This window comes from Pipistrellus hanaki (assembly GCF_964339955.1).
Source record: "Pipistrellus hanaki genome assembly, chromosome: 21".
Taxonomy (NCBI): domain Eukaryota; kingdom Metazoa; phylum Chordata; class Mammalia; order Chiroptera; family Vespertilionidae; genus Pipistrellus; species Pipistrellus hanaki.
Window position 1 is genome coordinate 754,488 of NC_140523.1, and position 18,805 is coordinate 773,292.

Below are 18,805 nucleotides of genomic sequence, written 5' to 3' on the forward strand. Positions count from 1 at the left end.
GCGGAGCGGAGCCCGCCAGGTGGGGCTTGCTAAGTCGCACCAGGTGCAACATGAGGGCCCCGGAGCCCAAATGAATGCCAGGCCCCGCGTGGGCCGTCTCAGGGGCAAGGGCAGAGGCAGTCAGGCGGTGGACCAGTACAAGCCCGAACCAACCAATTGGTTTGCAATTCACTCTAGGGAGCTCGGCCCCTCTCCCTCAGGGCAGAAAAGCCCGATCCCGCTCACTGCAGCCGGTGGCAGGGCTGAACCACACACGGCATCCCTGTGTCCACAAGACCTCGTTACCCTCTTGAGCCAGTCACACACGCTTGGGTCGGGAAACGGTTAAAAAGCAACGGGCCCATCTCCCTGTGAGGAACAAGCTTCCCACTACACGTAAGCACCGAGACCCAGCAGCGACCCTTGATAGTGCCACAGCCCCCTGGGCCCTCTGCGGCTCCTGTGGACGGAGCCCTCGGGCACTTCCACGAGCGAGCAGGACCGCAGTTAGCGGCTACTGCGTCACCCGCGGCCGTTTGAAGCTCATGCGTCTCTGGACGGCCCACAAGCGAGTGAATAGAGGATCAGACCCTGAAGCCCCGCGGCCCAGTGTAGCACCCGACGCCCCCCCGGGAGGGTGAGCCTCCTGGGCTTTTGTGGACGAAGCCCATGGGCACTCCATGAGCGAGCAGGCAAGACCCGCGGGTCGCTCTGAACGCGCCCCTTGCACCCTCTGCGTCTCCAGTGGATGGGGCCCTCAGGCGCTTCCACAAGCGAACTAGACCCATGGGGTCAAACACCCATCGCGGCCCTCACGGCCTTCTGGGCTGAGGCTCCTGTGGAAGGGGCCCTCGGCCATTCCATGAGCGAACAGACCCGCGTGTTAGTGGCTACCGCGGCCCCCGCGGCTGGATGAACATTCTGCGGCTCCTGTAGACGGGCCCACGAGGAACTTCCACAAGCGAGAGCAGACAGACGGGTCGGAGGACCCCGAGGCCCCGCAGCCGTGTAAACCTGCGGCTCTTGTGGGCAAACCCACGGGGGAAAGTCCGAGAAGCAAACTGATAGACCCACGGTTCAGCGGCTACCACCGCCCCTGCTGCCGGGTAAACCTATGGCTCCTGTGGGCGGGCCACATAGGAGCTTCCATGAGTGAATAAGCAGACAGACTGGCTGGAGGCACCCGAAACCCCCGCGGCCGGGTGAACCTCCCGTGGCTCCTGTGGACCAAGCCCGCGGGCGCTCCAACAGCCGGGTGGTACCTCAGCGGCTCCTGTGGACGGGGCCCTCGAGCGCTTTCACAACCGAGCAGGCGGACCCGCAGGTCGGCACCCGACTCGGCCCTCTCGGCCTTGTGGCTCCTCGGACGGGGCCCTCGGGGCTTCCACGAGCGAGCAGGCAGACCCGCGATCCGGCACCCAACTCGGCCCCCGCGGCCTTGTGGGCTCTGCGGCTCTATTGGACCTTCCCTCGGGCACTTCCACGAGCGAGCAGGCAGACCCGCGGGCCGGCACCCAACTCGGCCCCCGCGGCCTTGTGGGCTCTGCGGCTTCTTGGACGGGGCCCTCGGGCGCTTCCACGAGCGAGCAGGCAGACCCGCGGGCCGGAACCCAACTCTGCCCCCGCGGCCTTGTGGGCTTCTGCGGCTCCTTGGACGGGGCCCTCGGGCGCTTCCACGAGCGAGCAGAGTGAGCAGGCCGACCCACGAGGTCCGAGGCCCCCCACGTCGGGTGGGCTCCTGCGGCTCCCTGCGGACCGGCCCATTGGCGCTCCCAGGGTCCGGGGAGCCCTGGGGATAAGCAGCACCCGGGGCGGACCCCGGTGGTTCTGGCCCCCGGCCCCCAGGGCACTCACATCTCAGCCAGCCAGGAATCGCCCTGAGGCAGACATAACCTATATATCTCGTGGTACAATCTCCCAAAAACTGGATCAATTTTTGAAAACTGAGAGTAACCGGGGGCAATCTGGTATCGCCTCCGGGCTCCTGGAACTCTGCCTCGGGCATCGAGATCAAATTTTAGCCCTTACCTTGCTCCGGAGCTATAGAAAACTGACCGCAAGGTGGCGACTGCCGATGGGATAAAAGTCAAACAAAGATGCATCTGAAGGGCGGGGGCAGGGGCGGGGTCGAGAGACCACCGCTGCCCCCCAAGGCCCCCAAATTCATCTCGTTCACCTCGGAGCATCTCGTGTCCGGCTCGAACGGGGAGAAAGTGTTCAGCAAGGCCCAAGGCGACCAGCAGAGACTTCCAGGCCGGCATGGCGAGACCCTGGCGCAGAAGGCCCATTTGGAATTGTTTTTTATCCAGGAAGCTGCCCGGAGGGGGACAGACTCCCCACGCGACTTCCCGGGGCCCCAGGGGCACGTGGGAACTCCGGGGACTCGCGAGCACGCGCTCCGGGAGGACTTAGCTGCCCCCGGGCGGGACTGACCGCCAAGCCGAAGCTTTGCAAGTCCTCAAGGACTGCCATGGCCGGGGCGGGTTGTAGTCTACAACTGAAACCGGGTCCTAACACAGAAAACACGCTCTCATCGTCTTTTTCTCTCCACCTGTTTTTGTTCTTGTGCTTTGCCTTTAGGGATCTAACAGTCGGGCTCCTTGCCCTCAGACCAGCAGGCCGAGCCAGTGCCCCGTCCTTGGGGACAGCGTTCACAGGTGAGGGGTGCCCGGTGATTTGTGCTTGGCGGGGAGCTAGATGTCACCCAATCAGACCTGGCAACCTTATGCTTTCTCCCCACTTGCCCTTTCCTACCTTACTTGGCTGAGTTAAAAATCCTCTCTGGTCGATATACCCGTCGAGGGGCCTATCCCCTGGCTGGACCCTGGGGGCACAGGTGGCTCAAATGGGGTGGGGTGGGGTGGGGGGCTTGGGCCTGACCTGTCCTCCAGCCCAAGACCCCAGAGCTCCTCACCTACTCCGAATGCTCACCCCCTCCTACCTGCAGCGGTTGCTTTCATGTCACTAAACATCTAGACACGAAATGCACTCGGCCGTGGCACGTATCAGGCAAAGAGCCCAGAGCACCGGCTGCAGGACATGTGTGTTCATAGCAGGACTTACCTTTGCACCCATGTTTTCCTCCGTGTCCCACACGGCCTGCAGATGGGTCGCACCGGGGACCGCCTGCCGGTGCCGGTGCTGTTGTTTTGCCGCAGCCCGGACTTCCCACAGCAAGGCTCTATAGGAGACAGAAGACAAGCCCAGCAGGGCCCAAGGGGGACTGAGGAGCTGTGTCCTGGGGCAAACGGCGACCATGCTGGCTCACGCCCAGAAGCAGTTTCTCCGTGGCCTTTCTTAGTCCAAGGAGCCGGCCAGGCTCCCAAGGCCCCACAGCCTGCTTACACATCACTGGTGGCCTCACTGTACCCCCATGGGGTGGGAGCAGGGGGAACAGGAAGGGGCCCATGTTCCCGTTTCCCATTCAGCAAACATGCCTGTTTCTCATTGAAGTAGGTGAAACAGTTCCCGGAAACTGCCTCGAACTCCAGGCGCCGGCGAGAAGGAAACAGATGCTGCTGGTTGGGGATCATCTCCTCCCGTGGCCCCGTTGTGCCCGGCAGCAGCTGGCTCCCAGGCCCAGATGGGACTTGTGCACTCAAGTGGCCATAAAGGCACGTTCCCTTTGGGACTTCCCTTCCCTTTGCCCTGAGGCAGGTGTGGGGGCCCTGGGGTCTTTCTCGGGGGCACACAGGCAAGGCAAACAATGTGCGCGGACAATCTTGCCACCCACAGTTCACATGAGCACAAACAGATGAAAGGGAGCCTTTTGAGAGCAGCAGAGAAAACGTGGGCCACCCCTCCCCGCCCGCCAACTTCTGTGCAGAGGGCCTCGCCGCCCCTGCAGCGTGAGCATTCTGTCGCAAGGGGACAGAATGCTCCCCACCGGCACCCGGGACCCTTACGGCCCGTGTACACTGCCTGAGGATGCTCTGCTTGAAACAGGAATCTCAAGACTAACACAGGGCAGGCTTAGGGAAGTTTAGGAATTACGGGGACCAAGGAGGAAGCACAGGGCTGCAGAGCAGCAGAAGGTCTATTTCTATAGAATGGGGGAGCTGAACAGCTGCAACAGGTGCATTTCCATAGAATGAGGCCGCTGGGACCTGCAAAAGGCCTGAGTTTCCTAAATCCGGGGAAGGAGCCCCTCCTCCAGGAGAAGGAGGAGGAAGCCCAGGGGGAAGAGGGAACAATAAGGACGGAGGGGGGAGAACCTCACCTGTCCCGTGTGAGGTTGGGCCTTTGGGCTCAGGAGTTTCCATAGTAACCAACCCGAGGATACGGTGACCCATCAGAGGGGACACCAAGGCACAAGGCCCTGCGGCCTTTACGAGGTGTGCCCGTGCATACCTCGGGCTCTGCGGTGTTCACCGGGATGTGCCAAACCCGCAGTGTGAGCCGGGACGGCTATGAACAAGCCGCAGGGAAAAGGAGCTCCGTGGGCCCCTTCCCTCTCCCCACGGGGGAGTCTGTGCTTGCTCTTCAATAAACCGCCACCGTGGCCGGGCCACCTTCTGCCTGCGGCTTCCTTCTTCCACCGCGGCTGTCAGAGGATCCGGGTTCCGGTCCGAACATTCCTGGGCAGTCTGCTGGGGACACCGACCCATTTCCCACCCGAGAGCCGGGAACCGCGGCTCTCAGACCTTATTTGGGCACCGGGACCATCCGGACTGCTGCTTACCCCCGAGCCTCTAGCCCTGCCTCGCCGCTGGCTCACTCCCTTTCCAGATCCTAGCTGACCGTTTGCAGTTCAGATCCTCGCCTCTAACAGGGTCCCCAAAAGTTGGGGACTGAGATGTCACCCTGGGGCATGCCGGTGTGAAAGAAAGGAGCCACATGCTAACCTGACAAGCTCAGAGAAGGCCTGTGTGGCAGTCTTGCAAACTCAGAGACCTAAAATAACCACAAAAGATGGTTTGAAATTAAATATTTTAACTACAAACAGGTTATAGTGGGGTAGTCATGTCCTAGACTGATATTTTCCCAGACAAAGATCAACTACGATCTTCTTTACTGAGCCCATTTGCCTTTTTGCCTCTAAGATAACATATCTATAAGATGTCTGGGTAACTTATAACTTCCCTTTTTGGGCGCCAGGACAGATGCCTCAAATTCCTTCGTTTATCATGTTAATTGTTCCTGCACTCACCTGAGTACACGTCCATCATTTTACTTTTTATCCAATCCCAGGGGTTTCCCATCACTTCGCTTTCTCCCGCCTCCTTACTCCATCACCGATGAATTTCATGGAACCCACCTATGTCCCTCCTTTGATTTCAGTGTATAAATAGAGAAATGTAACCCGCCATTCTTAGGAGCATTATCTCAATCCGTTGAGGTTCTGCTTCCCGGCATATATCGACAATTTGGCTCAAATAAACTCACTAAAATTTTTTACAGGTTTCAATGTGTTCTTTTCGTTAACACTGGTAACGGTGGTCATTAGAAACCAGCTGTGATGGACCAGGAACTAAAAGGTCTGGTCAGGACTCTCTTTGGGCCAAAAAGAGCCCTCCTGGTAGCAGTAACAGCTACAAACCACAAGAGGGCGACACTGTCACAGGGTCCCAGCCCCAGAGCCCTCTGCTTCACACAACAGGCCAAGAGCTTGTGGAAAAGGACCTTCTCTTGTGTGTGTTCCAGGGTTTTCAGGAAAAGCACACCCAGCACCAGGCCCTAGGAGTCTGGGCGCTGCACACAGGAAGTGCAGGGAGGAGCAAGAATAAAACGAACGGAGAAATGGGTTTGGAAGGAAGTGTGAGCGTTTCCATGGTCTGAGGGCTCTCAGTGGCCTCCCGCGGGTGGAACACGTGTGGGCCCGTTTCCACTCCCATTAAACAGGAGCATTTGCACCACATAAGCTCCCACATCGAATCTATGGCCTCGGGTACCGATATCCTGCTCATCGTTTCAGGGCTTCAACTGGGGGGAAATTGGTGCTTACTGAGGAGGGTCAGATAGATAAAATGTTCACATAATGAAAAAAAAATCAGATGGAAAGTTTAACTCATCCTTTGGGAAACCTGGCTAACGTCTTTCCCAAATAACCCCCCAAGGGTTTCTGTTTTATGTCCTGTGCATCAGTGTCATGTTTGGTTATAAAAACACCAGCAAACATCACTGCTTCCTGTTCCGCACCTTGCAGTACCCTTTCTCTCCCACCAGAGGGCGCGCTTCTGGCTCCCTGGTTTATGCCTGCAGGATGTTTTTAAACACACGCATGAAGTACTTAAACTGCTATATTGTGGGCTGCAGTGCGTGTACATGTATGTGCCCTGTGAGAGATGGCTTATTCAACTCTATAGTTCACATTGCCAGTGTGTATGGGCGGTGGGGTCTCATTTCGGTTCCTAGCATGCTGCAGTTGTGGTTCACTCTCTAGCCCGGCTGGTCCCTTTAACCAGCGTGCCGTCACCTCGCTCGCCTAGAACCTTAGTTATTTCAGCGAGTGATGGCTCAATACCGCTGCTCCGGGGCTGTTTGCGAAAACAGGCAAAGGTAGCATCTAGACCCCTGTCTCTGCCCACGGGAGACTGTGATTGGCCCAGGTTCGCCCCTCTTTTTTGTTTTATCCTCACCCGAGGACATCTTCCCATTGTTTTTAATTTTTAAAAAATTTCTTTTATTTCAGAGAGGAAGAGAGGGAGACAGAATCATCCATCGGCTGCCTCCTGCACGCCCCCTACTGGGGATGGAGCCTGCAACCCGGGCATGTGCCCTTGGCTGGAATCTAACTGGGCACCCCTTAGTCTCACCGAGTGAGCCAAACCGGCTAGGGCTCCACTGATTTTAAAGAGGCAGGGAGGGGGAGAAACAAAGAAAAACATCAATTGCTTGCCTCCTGCACCCCCCCAATTCTGGGTTGGGATCGGCCTACAACTGAGGGATGTGCCCTTGACTGGAATCGAACCCAGGCCCCTTCAAGTCCAAGGGCTGGCAATCTACCCACTGAGCCACACCAGTTTGTCCTTCTTTACAGCCCTACCCTGGCTGTGGGCTCAAGGAGGGGGAGCGCACCTCCGGGCCTCTGATCTGGGGCGGCCCTGGTGGCTTGCTCTGGCCAGGGGCAAGAGGCATTGTGTCCACGGTGCGCTCAGACCTGAGAAACCCCAGTCATCCCCTCCGTGCCTGGGCCGTCACCCAGCCTGTGCGGGAGAAAGGAAGAGCTGAGAGCAAACAGCGGCTGCCGTTCACACCAGTTTTATTAACGTTTAAACATCCAAAGGTTTCACAGACGGAGGCCTAGTCAGAAATGAGGCCTCCTGGGGAGGGGGGAAAAAAAGAAAAAAAGGAACTGAGGCCTCCTGTGGGTCCAGCTTAAAGGCGCACACACACACCACTGGGCGCACAGCCCGGGCGGCGGGCGGTGGGTGTCTGTTCCGCTCTGAGGACCAGGCGGTGAGAGCTCAGAATGTGGATTAGAAACGACTGCAGCCGCCAGGCCTTCAGCGAAGCTTGATGCCAACATTCCACGTTCAAGGCAGGACCTTGTCCCCGGCGGCCGGGCCCCAGACACTCAGGAGCCATTGGCGACGGTGTCTTCCTCCATCTCCTCCTCCCCGTCGTTGCCGGGGCCTGAGGAGACACAAAGCCAGTGGTCGGCAAACTCATTAGTCAACAGAGCGGGAAACCGAGGCTCTTGAGCCGCAGTTTGCTGACCAACTGGTCTTGCCAAGCTGGCAGCGTGCACCACTGTGAGTTTCCATTTGACACTCTGTGCCCAGCCCGCCTGTGCTCATCCCAAACTCGCTGAGGGAGACCCGGTGCTAAGTGCTGCCTGTAAGCACCTTGCTGAGTCCTCCCACAGGCCTTGAAGCCCTGGCCGGTGTGGCTCAGTGGCTAGAGCATCAGCCTGCAGACTGGAGGCTCTTGGGTTCAATTCCAGTCAAGGGCATGACCTTAGTTGTAGGCTCCATCCCCAGCCCAGGCCCTAGTCAGGGCTCCTGTGGAAGGTAACCAATTGACATGTCTCTCTCACATCAATGTTTCTCCCCCCCCCCCCCCCCGCCCCTCTCTCTAAAAATCAACGGAAAAATATCCTTGGGTGAGATTAATAACAAATACTGTTTGTACTAAGTTTCCATAGAAAATTCCTAGAGGCTGGGCCAGTGTGGCTCAGTGGTTGAGCATCAACCTAGGAACCAGGAGGTCAGGGGTTGATTCTTGAGGATACAAGCCCGGGTTTCGGGCTTGATCCCTAGTACGGGGCATTCAGGAGGCAGCTGATTCATGATTCTCTCTCATCATGAATGTTTCTTCCTCCCTCCCTTCTCTGAAACCAATAAAAATATATATTAAATTAAAAACAAAAAAGAGAGAAAAGCCCAGGCCCTCTGACACAACATTCTGCATCACTTCTCCTCCAGGAGCATCTGCAGGGACCGTGAAGGTCAGGCCAGGCGGCCACAGGCACTGAACTGCGTGGGGTCACTGTGGGTGACGTGGCCCAGGACGTGGACGGACAGACAGACGTGCGTTCTGACCTGCTCGGCGCTCCCTGCCGGGGATCTGGCCCGACTGCAGCAGGCCCTTCAGCCGCTCCACCTCCGCCAGCGTCGACGCGTTCGCTATGGCGTTCTGGGGATAGAGACAAACTGTCATTGCCACCGCGCCCGCCCGTCGCCCAGACAGCCTACACGATTCCCCACAACCTTTCTCAATGGCAACAGGAAGCGGTTCCAGTGCAAACAATGCCGGGGGAAGGGTTTTATCGGCACAGAATCAGCCCCAAACCCGAAACATGAATTTCCAAAGTTGACAAAGAATCACAGACCCGCCTACAGGAGGGGAAATAACCACGGCGTGCCCTGAAATGCAACAAAACGGAATTCCGACGGGATCACGGCACTGGATAAGTAGGAGGCAACATTATAAAGTCAGCATTTCTCACTGGTCCAAGCAGGATCTTTCAGAGTAAATATTTGACAGTAAAAACTTAGGGAGAGAGAGAAAAAAGGAAAAAAATGTAAGGCAGACACTGACTCAGAATGCAAAGGTACTAGCTGTTAAATCTCACACGTCCTGCCCTGACTGGTGTAGCTCAGTGGATAGAGCGTCAGCCTGCGGACTCAAGGGTCCCAGGTTCGATTCCAGTCAAGGGCATGTGCCTTGGTTGTGGGCACATCCCCGGTGGGGAGAGGTGTGCAGGAGGCAGCCGATCCACGATCTTCTCCCCTCATTGATGCTTCTCTCCCCGCCTGCCTCCCGCCAGCCCGCCCGCAGCGTCACCTTGATGGCCTCCACGTCCCCGGGCAGCGGCCCGCCCTTCTTCTTGTCAGTGGGCAAACCCGCTCCTGGGTTGAACCTGGGAGGGAAGAACACCAGCGTCAAAGGGCAGCCCAGTGGGAAGTGCTTCTCTTACTTTCAAAGCCTTTGAAAGTAACTCAACCAGTGTAGTATCTTATCTTTGTTAACAAACTGATACGAGGAACCGTCTCCTTCAGAAACACCGCTCGATCATGGCAGAGAGCGGGACACGTGACAGTGACGTGTGACGTGTGACATGGAGACCAGATTCGAAATGTTGGCTGTGCCCACGAGGGGGCAGGAATGTCTCGTGACGCCCGGACCGCTGGGGTCCAGGGCTCGCGTGGCGCCAATTCGGCGCTGGGCCGGGCCCAGGCGCTTGGTTTGCGTTTGCAGGCCACGTGGGGCCGCGTGTTTCTGAAGGGGACGTGGAGAGAAGGCGGACGCCCGCAGCTTACGTTTTGCTTCTCCTGGCAATATCCTTTGCAAGCTGTGCACCCCGCTTGCCCTTGAACATTTTCTCTGCTTCCTGACGCTCCTACAGCGACACCACACACAGAGTTAATGGAAACGGAAGAGCACACGCGTGTAGATGCATTCCTCAGAAAACACTTCTGACATACACTGGGCTGGTCAACATAGCAGAGAGCCAAGGTCAAGTTCAAAGGAAACACCGGGCTCCTGCCTTCTCTGGTGAGGCTTCTGAAGAAAGTGCCCTCTCCTCGTCTCCAGGCGGGGCTCCCAGAGAACTAAGGCTCAGCCCGACCCGTGTGGCTCAGTGGTTGAGCATCGATCTAGGAACCAGGAGGTCCCGGCTCGATCCCCAGTCAAGGCCCAGGCCCAGGTTGTGGGCTCCAACCCCAGTAGGGGGCGTGCAGGAGGCAGCTGATTGATGGTTCTCTTTTGTGAATGTCTCTCTTTCTCCCTTCCCTCTGAAATCAATAAAAAGACATTAAAAAACACACCATAAAAACAACTAAGGTTTAAAACAGGGGTGGGGACATCCGGCCCAAGAAATCCTTTGGCCTGGCCCTGCGAGGCATTGTGGGAGTGATTACATGCTGGGCCACACGGAGGGGCTGATGTTCAAGTCCATCACTCTGGTGGCCCGGGAATGACCTTGTGAATATCCAGAGGGCCCTGGGCAGAGAAGAGGTGCCCAGCCCTGGTTTAAGGCAAGAACAAAACCTCCCCGGTAAAGGGAGCCCACTCCTGTGACAAGGCTGCCGAAGGGGCACTGCCAGCTCCCCGCGGAGGGCCAGCTCCCCACGGAGGGCCGTCTCCTGTGGCCCTGCCGCCCGCCTCTCCCACAGGCTGCCAGGACCAGGACCAGGCCGCGGGAAAAATCCGACTTAACATTTTCTTTCCCAAGTTAGCGTCACAAACCGACAGCAAAACCGTTAGACACTTAAAAACCCCAATAACAATATCAAACCTGAACCCCCCCAGGGGATGCTGACTCCCGATCAGGCACTTACCTTGAGCTTCACCTTCTGGAAGTCCAGCACCCGCACTTGGGGGACCTTGTAAATGACGTACAGGCGGTAGTGCTTCTTGTTGGTCACGGGGTTCCTGAGAATACTGCAAAGAGCCAAGGTCAAGTTCAAAGGAGACAAGTCCACGCGGGGCCTTCCAGGGCGTTCCCACAAACCCCCGAGCACAGAGCAGTGGACAAGCCACTGATCTTCACCTGCAAGGTCACAGGGAGCATCGGGGAAAGAACAGGGCACTGGGCCCGAAGGGGAGATTTGCACTATTTTCTCTGTGGGGTTCTTATTGATTTGTGAGAGAAACATCGATCGCTGGCCCTTGCAAGCCCAGACTGGGGATCAAGGCGGTAACTCGGGCCTGTGCCCTGATCTGGAATCAAACCGTGACCTTTTGGTGCTAACCATTGAGTCACACAGTCCAGGGCTGCATATTGTTTTTAAAGGGTGCTCTTTCCTTCCTTTTTTTATGGAGGTTAAGACGAAATGAGAAGATTTATGAGTTTTAAACACAGCATAAATATTTTTTAAATTTTTAACTATTTTTAATTCCAGTTTCCATTCAGCATCCCTTTGTCCTCACTGGCTGGTGAGGTCGAGGCCGGGCAGGGAGTTGTTGTAAAGGACTCACTGTCAGCAGAGCATCTCCTACCTCAGGTAAGTCAGCGACTTGAGTGAGGCCAGCGGGTCCAGGTCACCCTGTGGGGGGAGAGCAGACCCCCTGTGAGACGCTTCCCACCCCAGGCTACCTCAGAGCGAGGCCCCCCTGGTCCCGTCCTCCCGCTCCGGCTCCTGATCGGCTTCTAGCGAACAAGCGGACCAATGCCCTTGAGCTTCTGCACCTGCCACCTTGGCCATGACAGCTCCTGTACCCTCAGAGGCGCTGCCTTAAAAAGCCCGTTAAACACACAGCGAGCTGGTGTGTGGGCCGCAGTGGCTCAGGCCCTGTATTGCCTAGGCGGGTAGAGGTGACACTGGCCACCTTTAAACATGGACAGATGTGGACAGACAGCGGTGGCTCACCAGCTCCACGAGGCTGTTGTTGGTGAGGACGAGCTCCGTGAGGCAGGGCAGGGCCTGGTCCAGCGCCTCGCCGATGCGGCTGCAACAGAACAGATGCCCCGAGTCAGCGACGGGGAAGCCGCGGACAGTGTGACCCCGTCCTGCTCGGAGGAGTTCAGACTCCAAGTGGCCAGAACCTGGGAGGCTGCTCTCCCGAACCCGAGCGACAGGCACAAAGGCAGACCCTGCATGCAGGTGGAACCGGCAGCGGGAACCAGATCGCCGGCCCGCAGACACTCACCATATCCTGTTGTTGTTCACCAGGAGGGTCTTCAGTCTCCTCAGCAGGGGGAAGCCGTCCAGCTTCCGGATTTCATTGTCAGAAAAATCAATGGCATCGAACTGGTCTAAGGTGGCACCCAGATTCTCGATGACAGGGATTTTATATCCTGTGACAGAGGAAAGCCCACGGGAGGGATGACAGGACCGAAAGGCACCGAGGCCCAGCAGCAGAACACCCCCGTCATTTGAGTTCAGGCTGGCATCCATTCATTTAGAAAGTGTTTACATAGGCCCAGGCGGTGTGGCTCAGTGGTTGAGCATCCACCTGTGAACCAGGTCACAGTTCCATTCCCAGTCAGGGCACATGCTCAGGTTGTGGGCTCCATCCCCAGTGTGGGGCGGGCAGGAGGCAGCCAATCCACGATTCTCTCTCATCATTGATGTCTCTCTCTCTCTCTCTCTCTAAAAAACAATTTTAAAAAAGTGTTTACCGAGCACCCATGCCAAACACTGCCAGGGCCCAAGCCCCAGCACGCCATGAACACGGTGATGAACATGGCTTCTCTGGCACACCCAGGCTGCTCTCAGTCTGTTTCTCCCTCTCTCTTCCACTCTTCCTAAGAATCAATGGAATAATATCCTCGGGTGAGGATCATAAAAAAAAAAAAAAAAAGGAGGCGGTTTGAACAACTTAATTTCATAAGTGTTCTCGGGCCTTGGCCGGTGCGTTCAGTGGTTAGAGCGCCGACCCACACAAGGGTCAGGGGTTCGATCCTGTGCTGTGTTCACAACGAACCGATGTCTCCCCGTTGATGTTTCTCTCATTCCCCTCCTTCCTCCCCGTCCTCTTCCTCTCCCTCTTTCTCCCTAAAAAAAGCAAAGCACCAGCACGTGCCCTGTCCACACTCTGCCGCCATCGCCCGAACGTGTTTCCTGAGAACCAGCCACTCGCTCGGCGCTGGGGTCACGGCCCCCGAGTCCAGGCTCGGCGCCCGAGCGGATCAGACCGAGACACCGGCCCACGGGTCCGGGCCGGGAGCGACCCCAGTCCCTCCGCCCCGCTGGCCACACTCGCCCGGGACGGCCCGGCGCAGCCCGCCCACCGCGGGGCCCACGAGGCCGGCCGCCCGCTGCCCGCACTCACCCCGCAGGTCCAGCTCGCGGTCCCGCACGGCGTTGGTGTACTGCGCCGCCTGCTCGATCAGCTCCGCCGTCAGCTTCACCATGTTGCCACTTCCCTCCTCCCGGCCCGCGGCGCCCGGGGCCTCCCGCCACACAGTCCTCTTTGCAGGCCTCAGACACACTTCCCGGGGTGCTCCGCGCCCGCACCAAGACTCCCCTTCCGTCACGTCCGGCGGGCCAAAATGACGCACTTCCTGGTGTACCCTCGAGTAACGCAATACACACCTCCACGCATGCCCCGAGTCTACGCTGACGCACTTCCCGGCGTGCACCGCATTGACGCAAGACGCACTTCCCGGCATGCAATGCGACCGACGCAAAGACGCACCTCCCGGCATGCCCCGTTTCGACGCTGACGCACTTCCCGGCGTGCGCCGCGACGACGCAAGACGCACTTCCCGACATGCAACGCGACTGACGCAAGACGCGCTTCCCGGCATGCCCCGCGTCGCCGCTTAGACGCGCTTCCCGGCGTGCACCGTGTGCCCATTCCCTGGTACGCTTCCCAGCGTGCCTTACGCCCGCCCGCAGGCAGCGTTAATCGATCTAGTTAACGTACCCGCGCGCCGCCCGAAACAATGGAGGAGCCGGGCTCCGGTTCTCTCAGGGTTCGGAGGTCCGGGGCGCCGTGGCTGCGTCCCCGATTCTGGTTGCCTTCCGGGGGACGTCTCTGCAGCCTGCAGGGTCCCCGATTCCACACATTAGTATCAGCCGCTTCAGCAAAGCGTTAAAGCGCTCCAGTCTGTGCCAGGTTCCGGGAGGGGGACCGGGAGCGGCGAAGACTCCATGCAAAGGGCGCCTCTCCCGGGAAGGGGGTGTCGGCGGAGTCTCTGGCCGCCTGCCGAGGGCATTCCTGGGACAACGGGCCACATTGCGATCCCCTCAGAGGACTGGAGGGCAGACACGCATCAGAGGGAACCCCCCGATGACGATGGTTGCGCACGAGAAGGCCCTGGTTTACGCGAAATCGCCCCTGCTATTTGGGAGAAAAAGAAATTAAAACGTTTGCAGGGTCACGGGGTATCACACGGGTAATGTCAGATTGCTCGTGAAGACAGGCCTCTGTGCTATACTTGTCACTTTATTCTAGTTTTGCTTTGGGATGGCTGGGGGCAAAAAAAAAAAAAAAAAAAAAAAAAAAGTCTAAACGGTGCAATACCAGATGTGTCCGCAAGACGGCGACATAACATCAAAAAGCGGTGTTAGCAGGTATATCGATTAGTAACGGGGATTTTCCCCCCCATAGATGCAGTTATTAGTAATGAACTAAAACTTCCCACAAATGCCCTTTTTTTGGCATTAAACTCGACGTTTTTAGGCGGTAAAGTATCTATGATGTTAACGCCTTCAGAAAATATGAAGTTTTGGGATCTTGTTATTCAAAATAGCATCCGTATCAAATCGCATATTTATCTAAATATGAGCACTTGCCATTTTGCTTACCGGGCTTTAAGAAAGTTTATTTTTTATTTTTTTTTAAATATATATTTTATTGATTTTTTTTTTTTTTTTTTTTTTACAGAGAGGAAGGGAGAGGGATAGAAAGCTAGAAACATCGATGAGAGAGACACATGGACCAGCCGCCTCCTGCACACCTACCACCGTGGATGTGCCTGCAACCAATGTGCATGCCCATGACCGGATTAAAACCCGGGACCCCTCAGTCTGCAGGCCGGCGCTCTATCCACTGAGCCACACCGGTTTCGGTGAAAGGTTTTTTGTTTGTTTGTTTTTTAATATGTTAGGGATCTCAGAGGGTAAGGGCGATGGTCCGAGGAGGGAGCCGGAGAGGAAGTTTAAGGAAAAGGCTGTTTAAGGTCCCGGAGCCAATCGGTGCATTTACCATGAAATGTCGGGGCTCTGTCCACAGGGACCCCCCGGGGACCCTGCTGGGCTTCGGGCATTGGGGCGGGGCGGCCCCGGGCAGCCCCTTCCCCTCGGGGCGTGAGCTCTGACCTTCTCGGGGTCACGGCCATCTAACGGGATGATGCAGACACAGACACCCCCCCCCACCTGCCCCAGGTCACACAGTTCACACCCGCAAACAGGACCCAGGCCCCGTGCTTGCCGTTCGCTTTGGTCTGAAGATTCGGTAAACGTGCGGGTGCCCCGGCCGGGCCTGGGCGCCCATTGGGGTGCTCCCCGGCCTGGGCCTTGGTCAATGCAATGGGCAGAAGGCAACCGATCGATGTGGAAAACTATCCTTGGGTAAGAATTAAAAAAGAAAATAATAAGACGCCGCAAACCTCACTGCTTCCTGTTCCACGCCTGCAGTACCCTTTCTCCCCCACCAGAGGGCGCGCTTCTGGCTCCCTGGTTTCTGTCTGCCGTTCTGTCTGCTTCGTTCTTGGACGAAGCTGGGTCACTCACTCCTCTCTTCCTCTCTAAGTGGACACTTGGGTTAATCTGAATCTTTCCCTGTCACCAACGACGTGGCCAGGCCCTAACCGGTGTGGCCCAGTGGATAGAGCGTCGGCCTGCGGACGGAAGGGTCTCGGGTTCGATTCCAGCCAAGGGCATGGACCTTGGTTGCGGGCACATCCCCAGTGGGGGTGTGTGTGCAGGAGGCAGCTGGTCGATGTGTCTCTCTCACCGATGTTTCTAACTCTCTATCCCTCTCCCTTTCTCTCTGTAAAAAAAAAAAACCAATAAAATATGTTTAAAAATAAAAACAAGAACCTTTTCCAAGTGTCGCTTTGTGCTGGTAAGCCTGGAGGAGAATTCCCAGAAGTGGGATGGCTGGGTCAGAGGTCAATGCCCTTGCAATGTGCAATCTGGACAGAACTGCCTTCCAAGTAGGCTGCAGGGCGTGGCTCTCCTACCCGCAGGCAGGCGGGGGGCAGAGGGGGAGGGGGGAACCTCTAAATGGCTGTGAAGCATTGGGGGGGGGGGGGCGGGGGCGGGGGTGCTGGTGTCCGGCTGCCTGTTTGCTTCTTGTGAAACTTCCTGCACCAACCACACTCGGGCAGCGGGAGCCGGCAGACACGCTGGAGTCCCTTAGTGCCTCGATGCCACGGTGCCCGGCCTGTGCCATCTCTCACGGGCTGGCCGGGCTGCTTCTGGGGGGTGGCACCTAGTGGCCACGGGCCCAGGAAAGGCCATGGGGGGGTCACCAGGGGCCCCGCGGCCCCATCAGGTGTCTGAGGAGCGTGATGGTGACCAGTGATCACACACCAGGCCCCGCGGAGCCGGGAGAGCGTTTGCCACCAGCTTTTCTGTTTTTTTCCTTTTCTTTCCTTTTTTTAAAATATATTTTGTTGATTTTTTTTTTTTTTACAGAGAGGAAGGGAGAGGGATAGAGAGCTAGAAACATCGATGAGAGAGAAACATCAACCAGCTGCCTCCTGCACACCCCCCCCCCCCCACCGGGGTTGTGCCTGCAACCAAGGTCCATGCCCTTGACTGGAATCGAACCCGGGACCCTTACGTCCGCAGGCTGACGCTCTATCCACTGAGCTCATGGCTAGGCCTCTTTCTTCCTGTCTTTGTTCTCTCTCCCTCCCTTCTTCCCCCCTTCCTCCCTCTCTGCTTCCTTCCAAACCAGCACGTCTCTAGCTCCCGCTCAGAAGACCGCCCGCATCACCAAACCCCTCGCCAAGCCACGCCCTGGCGTCCACGGCCTTCTCTCCGCCGAGGGCCCGGGCCCGGCTCCCCGGGGTCCGCCCTGGGCACCATGCGGAGGCGGCCCTGCAGCCCAGCCCGGGCCCGGCTCCCCGGAGGCCCCACTCCTCCTCACCAGGTGCGAAGGGTGGACAAAGGCGGATCCGCCCGCCCGTCCAGGCGGCCCGGACGGTCCTGGAGGCTGACCGGCCGGCCTGGTCCCGGCAGAGCCCGCTGACCGCTCGCCAGGCGGCGGGAACAGCTGGGGAGTGTCCGGCGCCAGGGAGGCCCGGGCTCCGCTCCAGCAGCCGCTCGGAGGCCGGAGCGGCTCCCGGGGGGCTGGGGGCGCCGGGAGGGGGCCCTGGGCCCAGCTCGCCCCCCGGATGCTGACGGGGATGCTCAGGCCCTCTGCCCGGCCCCGTCCACCGAGCCCCGCGGCCGGCAAACCGCGCACGCGAGCCACAGACGGCTCTTTGGCCCCTGGAGCGTGGCTCTTCCACAGAGCACCACGGCCTGGGCGGGTCTGTGCTGAAGACGTGGCGTCGGAAGAAGTTTACGTTTAAACCATGTGGCTCTCCAGATAACAATTTAATAAAAAAATAAAATGTGGCTCTCCAGAGAAAGAGATTCCGGTCGCTGTGCTGTGGATCGGTGGCTCTGTGGACTCAGTTTGCCGACCCCGGGCCTAGGAAGCAGCCACACCTGTAGCTCACTGGAGCCAGACCGTCCGCCATCGCCAGCATCGGCTGCCTCCTGCACGCCCCCCACTGGGGATCCGGCCTGTAACTGGGCATGCGCCCTTGACCGGAATCGAACCCGGGACCCCTCAGTCCGCAGGCCGACGCTCTATCCACTGAGCCACACCAGCTAGGGACATATTATTTTTAAAAACATATTGTTATTGATCTAAGAGAGCAGGAAAGAGAGAAACATCGGTGATGAGAGAGAATCGTGGATCAGCTGCCTCCTGCAGGCCCCCTAGTGGGGATGGAGCCCGCACCCCAGGCCTGTGCCCTGACCGGGAATCGAACCCTGACCTCCTGGCTCCCAGGCCGATACTGAACCGCTGAGCCACGCCGGCCGGGCCAGCTGGGATCTTCTCAGCGAGGAGCTGCGGCCCCCGCTGGCCTGCCCCCCGCAGGGCCCTGGCCGCCGGGGCCCCCGGGATGGGGTCCGCCCCCGGGCGCTGGCAGGAGGGACGGAGAAGGCCGGATCGGCTTTATTTTTACCTCCAGGGTTGCCCTCACCAAACCAAGGCTGCTATTTGTTTAACCAGCGGCCACTAAAAATAAACATTTAAACACCGCATTGGTGCGGCCGCGCCAGGCCCTGGGGCAGCCCCTCGGCCGGGCCGGGGCGCCCTCCTGCCTCCAGCTGGGGCGGGGGGCGGCTCCCGGAGGGGTCGAGCCTGTGGTTCACACGCAGCCATGTCCCTGGGGGCCGAGGAGAAGGGTAACTACGGAGTTAGGGAAGCTGGTTAGCGTCGACCTGGGACCCAGGAGGTCCCGGTTCGATTCCCGGTCAGGGCACAGGCCCGGGTGGCGGGCTCCATCCCCAGTAGGGGGCGTGCAGGAGGCAGCCGATCCATCCTTCTCTCTCCTCATGGATGTCTCGCTCTCTCCCCCCCAATCTCCCCCCCTTTAAAATCAATAAAAAATATGTTTTCACATTTAAAAAAAAAAGGTGCCCAGCACCTCGGGCTCCTTCTCACCCCGCCCAGGGGGCCGCCATCTGTCTGTGGACTTAAAAAAAACAAATCATCCCAGGTTTCGGATTCCGCCCGCATCAGCCCGGTCCGTTACGGGAAACGGAACCCGGGGTGGCCATGCTGAGCAGAAGGGAGTTCAGAGCAGAGACGAGGGGCTGGGGCCGCGGGGGAGGGCGGGAGGCGCAGCCATTGGAGTGCTGCCCGGGCGCCGCCTGGGGACCAGCTGGCCGGCGCTGCTGCCTCCGCCACGTGACCCCGGGCAGGGCAGGGGTCACCCCTCTGTCGCTACACCTGGATCTTTTTAAAATTTATTTCAGAA

General features: G+C 58.2%; 1 protein-coding gene across 7 annotated transcripts; it reads right to left on the reverse strand.

Annotated features, from left to right (window-relative positions):
- Positions 1 to 7,163: 7,163 nt before the first annotated feature.
- Positions 7,164 to 13,332, reverse strand: SNRPA1 (small nuclear ribonucleoprotein polypeptide A'). Of its 7 annotated transcripts, none has more exons than XM_084869219.1 (9): positions 13,141 to 13,329; positions 12,016 to 12,163; positions 11,736 to 11,814; positions 11,365 to 11,411; positions 10,704 to 10,806; positions 9,684 to 9,763; positions 9,208 to 9,283; positions 7,309 to 7,554; positions 7,164 to 7,241 (listed from the first exon to the last, which is right to left on the reverse strand). In XM_084869219.1, the coding sequence occupies exons 1-9, from the start codon at positions 13,220 to 13,222 to the stop codon at positions 7,191 to 7,193; spliced, it is 912 nt and encodes a 303-aa protein (XP_084725345.1). In that variant the 5' UTR covers positions 13,223 to 13,329; the 3' UTR covers positions 7,164 to 7,190. The 7 variants fall into 7 exon arrangements, with proteins under 7 accessions (XP_084725345.1, XP_084725347.1, XP_084725346.1 ...); XM_084869222.1 differs by lacking the exon at positions 7,164 to 7,241 and adding an exon at positions 8,463 to 8,556 and having other exon boundaries at positions 7,350 to 7,554; positions 13,141 to 13,324; XM_084869221.1 differs by lacking the exons at positions 11,365 to 11,411; positions 11,736 to 11,814 and having other exon boundaries at positions 10,704 to 10,797; positions 13,141 to 13,332.
- Between the last annotated feature and the right edge of the window lie 5,473 nt (positions 13,333 to 18,805).

What these genes read in the sequence shown, in the direction of transcription:
- SNRPA1 (XM_084869219.1), bottom strand. Translation starts at nt 13,222, where the DNA reads ATGGTGAAGCTGACGGCGGAGCTGATCGAGCAGGCGGCGCAGTACACC. An exon ending in AAGTCGCTGACTTACCTGAG is followed by an intron (nt 10,807 to 11,364) that starts GTAGGAGATGCT and finishes GGCTCTTTGCAG; the next exon opens with TATTCTCAGGAACCCCGTGA. An exon ending in ATTGCCAGGAGAAGCAAAAC is followed by an intron (nt 9,284 to 9,683) that starts GTAAGCTGCGGG and finishes CTTCCCTCCCAG; the next exon opens with GTTCAACCCAGGAGCGGGTT.